This window comes from Orycteropus afer, unplaced genomic scaffold (genome assembly GCF_000298275.1).
Source record: "Orycteropus afer afer isolate SDZICR_OR568_19922 unplaced genomic scaffold, OryAfe1.0 scaffold00050, whole genome shotgun sequence".
In the NCBI taxonomy this organism is placed as follows: Eukaryota; Metazoa; Chordata; class Mammalia; order Tubulidentata; family Orycteropodidae; genus Orycteropus; species Orycteropus afer.
The window spans coordinates 11,667,683-11,672,491 of NW_006921637.1; the positions used below are offsets into that span (position 1 = coordinate 11,667,683).

Consider the following 4,809-nt stretch of genomic DNA (forward strand, 5'->3'; position numbering starts at 1 on the left):
AGTCCGGAATGCCGTTCTTCCAGTTTGTCCCTGGGATAGTATTGCAGGTAGGCCACACCCCTGGGGAAACTCCCCCTAGGCCGACCGGCCGCTTAGAACGCAGTCATGTGATCCATCATGGGAACCACCACTCACAACTGGAGTCCAGCCAAGTTGACACATCTTCAACTATCACACTAGTAGTGATGGATAAGGATTCTAATTTACCCACATCCTCACCAACATTTGTTATTCTGGTTTTTTTTTGTTTGTTTGTTTGTTTGTTTTCTTTTTTTAAATCTTAGCCATCCTAGTGGTGGTGAAATGGTATCTCAGTGTGCTTTTGATTTGCATTTGTCTGATGGCTAATGATGTTGAGCATCTTTTCATATATTTGGTGGCCATTTGAATGTCAGCTTTGGTGAAATGTCTATTCCTATCTTTTGCCCATTTAATGATTGGATTATTTGTCTTTTTCTTGTTAAATCCTCGAAATTTTATATATTTTTGTTGTTAGATTCTTATTGAAAATATGGTTTCCAAAGATACTCTCCTGGTCAGTAGCCTTTTCACTTTATTGGTAAAGTCTTTTGATTATGCTGCTTTTTTAAAGCATAACTAAGATTAATCCACTATGATCTATCGAAGAATCCTAGAATAAAGGAATGGAAAAGTTTCTTTTATAGTGTATCTCTGTCAGGAATGAGAAGTTGTGACTAGAACCTGGCTTCTCAGGCTCCCTGCATTGCTCTGACCAAGTAGAGCTATTCTGAGTTTTGCCCTAAACATAAAATGACATTAATATCCTAATCTGGAAAGGGATATGTCATGGTAAAAGGGAAGGAGCCTATGGTTTAGGCATCAAGAGACTTGATCCTAGTTTTCCTTTACCCATTCAACAGGTGTGCTTCCTTCACTTCTCTGAGCTTCAGGTTTCTTACCAGTAAAGGTACCATAAAACAGAACATGTTGAAGATGCTTCAATTCTTCATAAAAATTTTAATATGTAAAGGAAGACTGGTTAGTAACAACCATTTCCATTCTGGAATTATCACAATACTAAAACATACCTCATTTTCTCAGAATTTTAAATTACATAATGATTTATTAGAGTTTAAATGAAGTAGTTGCAATGAAAGAAAATAACATTTTAAATCTGTGAATTTGGTTCAGAATGATAAACCTCTGTATGACTATGGTTTATACTTTTTTTTTTTTTAAAGGAAAGAAATATGTTTCTATCAAAAACTAAAATTTATACACTGTGTTCCAGAGGTTGAAGCCTGTCATGAATTGAGGGAAGGGGTTTGAGTTAGTATTTGACTTTGGAAATTAATTAATTTTCTCCAAAGAATTTCAAGAATTGTGTGGTTATCTGTAATCAGGCAAATTTAGAAGTAGTGAGTGGAATGTGAGCTCTGGTGGCATAGTGGGTAAAGGAATTTGTTTAGTAACCAGAAAGTTGGTGGTTCAAATCCATTAGCTTCCCCATGGAAGGAAGGTGAGGCAATCTATTTCCATAAAGATTTACAGCCTTGGAAACCCAATGGAGTTCATGAATCAGAATTGACTCTATGGCAGTGAGTTTGGTTTTGATTTAAGTGGAATGTGATGTGTCAATGACTATACAGCTATAAAGTGGTAAAGTAAAAGAGGGAACACCTACATCAAGTTATCTTTTTCACCCACTGGACCATGATTCTTAATGGTCACTTATTCTGTGTGTTTGCTATTATGTCTGTACTGAATTCATGACTATCATTCAATACCTAGAGAACTGGGCAATTTTGAAGCAGCCACTGAGAGCTTTCAGAAGGCACTGTTGCTCAACCAAAACCATGTGCAAACCCTGCAACTCCGGGGGATGATGCTTTATCATCATGGAAGCTTACAGGAAGCCCTGAAGAACTTTAAGGTAAGCATCTAATGAGAGGCACTGCTACTAGGCATTATGCCACCAGAGCTCCATTCTTTGACAAGGTTTAGTAAAAGGAACAACGGGAGCCAAGAATGGTATTTATTCTTGCACAACACCAACAATGATTTTCCTTCATCTTACAGACTCAGTTGCAGAATATGTGTTTGATGTAATTTAACCTGGAGGGAAAACTTTTCTAATTCCAGATGAAATAATAAAGTGCTTAAAAGTTTTCTTAAATTCTGTTGATACTAATACAGCATTTTCTTCTTCAATGCCTCAGCGGTGTCTACAGCTAGAGCCATATAATGAAGTGTGCCAGTATATGAAAGGACTCAGCCACGTTGCAATGGGACAGTTTTATGAAGGGATAAAAGCACAAACTAAAGTTATGCTAAATGATCCTCTCCCGGGTCAGAAGGCTAGCCCAGAGTATCTTAAAGTAAAATATCTCCGAGGTAAGTCAGAAAATCGCAGGATCATTTAATTTTCATGTCCAAAGCTGCAGAAATCATATAACTTTACTGTCTTATGTTTCATATGAGATAAACTGGGTCTCAAAACCAAAACACCAAACTCATTGCCATCGAGTCAGATCTGACTCATAGTGCCCCCACCTTGAGTTTCCACGGCAGTATCACTACGGAAGTAGATTGCCTAATCTTCCTGCCAAGGAGTGGCTGGTGGGTTTGAACCGCCAGCCTTCTGCATAGCAGACAAATGCCTTAGGCACTATGCCACCAGAGCTCCCCACTGAATCTCAAAGAGGCAAGTAACTTATCCACAGCCACTTCTTGGTTAGTGGTGATGCCTGGACTAGATAGAATCCTAGTCTTCTGAAGTCTAGTCCAATATTTTCTCTGTATTTCCTTTATTTTTTCTTCCTAAAGTTAAAATTTTATTTGAGTTGAAAACCATATTTTGAACTAAATATGACAATCATCTGGAATATTTATGTCTAATCACAGATAGTCTCATACGGGATTGTCAGGAAAGTAACCTTTTATGTGGTTTTTACTGTTGCAATGTGAGCTTGGTATCTTTGACCTATTACTCTCTTATATCAGAATTCTCATATTAAATTGGGATGTAGAAGAAAGCAAATCTAAGGAGTTACATTACTCATAATATTACTCATGTTTCTTCTACCATTCATAAAGAAACTTTTGTTTTTCTTATGAATAAGGCCCAGATCTTTACTTGTATTACTTCTTTTTCCTTTGTTATCTTTATTCTTGTATATCAGAAAAATAACAGAAACCACGTGTATAATTTCAAATTTCTAATAGCCGTGTTAAAAAGTTAAAAATACATTAAATTAATTGTAATAATAGACTTTAATCCAGTATATCTAAAAACCAGTTTAAAATGTAATTAATATAAAATCGCTGTCAACTAAATACTTTTTTTTTTTTTTGTACTATGTCTTCAAAATCTGATGTGTATTTTATACTTATAGCACCTCTCAATCTGGATGCTACATTTTCACTGGACATATATGATCTGAATTTAAGTTTCATAAAATTCAGTTCAAAACGTAGATACATATGTTCAAGTTGTTTCAAACATACTAAAGTTTTCTAAAAATTTGAATGTTAATTTTTAAATCTAAATTAATTAAAGTTAAATAAAAGGAAGAATTTAGTGTCTCAGTCCCTCTAGCCACATTTTAAGAACTTAGTAGCCACATGCTATTGGACACCTATTGGACAGTGCATCTCTTTACTCTAAATTATCATTCCCATTTTTCCTTGGTTTAGTAGAGTTTGGACTTGTAAAATGTAGAGTGAAAGACAGGGCAGCCCATGTCTAGAGTTTTTTTACACTGTTTGAACAGCGATAAGCAGCAGTCAGTCAGCCAGCTGGTGAAATAGTATACCAAGTCATTCAATCTTGATCACTTGATAGAGAACTAGGTTCAGTCTGATACTGAACTTGGATTCTCAGGCTTAGGAACTGAAGCAATGAGATCTTTGGTATGCTGCATGGTAAGGTGGTTTAAAGTAAGCCAAAGTAGGCCCAGATTGACTGCTTTATTTTTACCCTGGCAACTCAAACCAGTGGCCAGTTATTCTTTTTAGCTTACTAAAGTTTAGAATGTCCTTTTAAATTTTATGTAATTGAATAAGTTTGTTATGAAGTATTTGTATGGCAGCTAGCTACAAAAAAATGTTTCTCTAGCAGTGTTTCACTGTGTCATATCTCATTTTCTGCAGAGTATTCTCGATATCTTCATGCTCACCTTGATACCCCCCTTGTGGAATATAACATTGATATGGATCTACCTGGAAGCTTTAAGGATCATTGGGCTAAAAACCTGCCCTTCCTCATAGAAGACTATGAAGAGCAGCCAGGGTTGCAACCTCACATAAGGTAAGTGCCTTAAATGAAGAGGCACTTTTTTTTCTTTTTCAAGACTGAGAAGTATGATATTTCTTGATCAATAAATTGCTTTCTGTCCATGTTTCTGATGAATTTCTTTTTGGAGTTGATATGTCTGAACCCATTTCTTTTAATTTTTAGAGTATCTTGAAAGTTACCTTTATATATCATCTTTTCTTTTAGCCTGACCTAATTTGTTAGTTTTGGGCAACTTTCACACTACAAGTGTACTTATACTGCTTGGTAATCTTTGATATACATTATTCTTTTACCATGCTTTAAACATGTTATTTAACATTCTGGCAGTTTGAAACTCTACTATTGGACTATTACTACTGCAATATGACAAAACATATATTCTAAAGGACTGTTCTGCTATAAAACCATTAAATCTATTAATTCCTGGAAGCCTATCAATACACGCTAGAGTAATAAGTAGTTGTTGTTGTTGTTATTTGCCATCGAGTCGGCCCCCGATTCATAGTGACCCCTCCTTGGGTTTCCGAGGCAGTATCACTACAGAAGTAGGA

The 4,809-nt window shown here is 35.7% G+C and overlaps 1 protein-coding gene across 1 annotated transcript in view; it reads left to right on the plus strand.

Moving 5' to 3' along the window:
* TTC13 (tetratricopeptide repeat domain 13) overlaps positions 1-4,809 on the plus strand; it is a 139,231-nt gene that overhangs the window by 76,760 nt on the left and 57,662 nt on the right. The window contains exons 10-12 of the mRNA XM_007938492.2: positions 1,753-1,894; positions 2,181-2,355; positions 4,114-4,270. Coding sequence (XP_007936683.1) covers positions 1,753-1,894; positions 2,181-2,355; positions 4,114-4,270 — 474 coding nt within the window. The remainder of the gene's footprint in view (positions 1-1,752; positions 1,895-2,180; positions 2,356-4,113; positions 4,271-4,809) is intronic.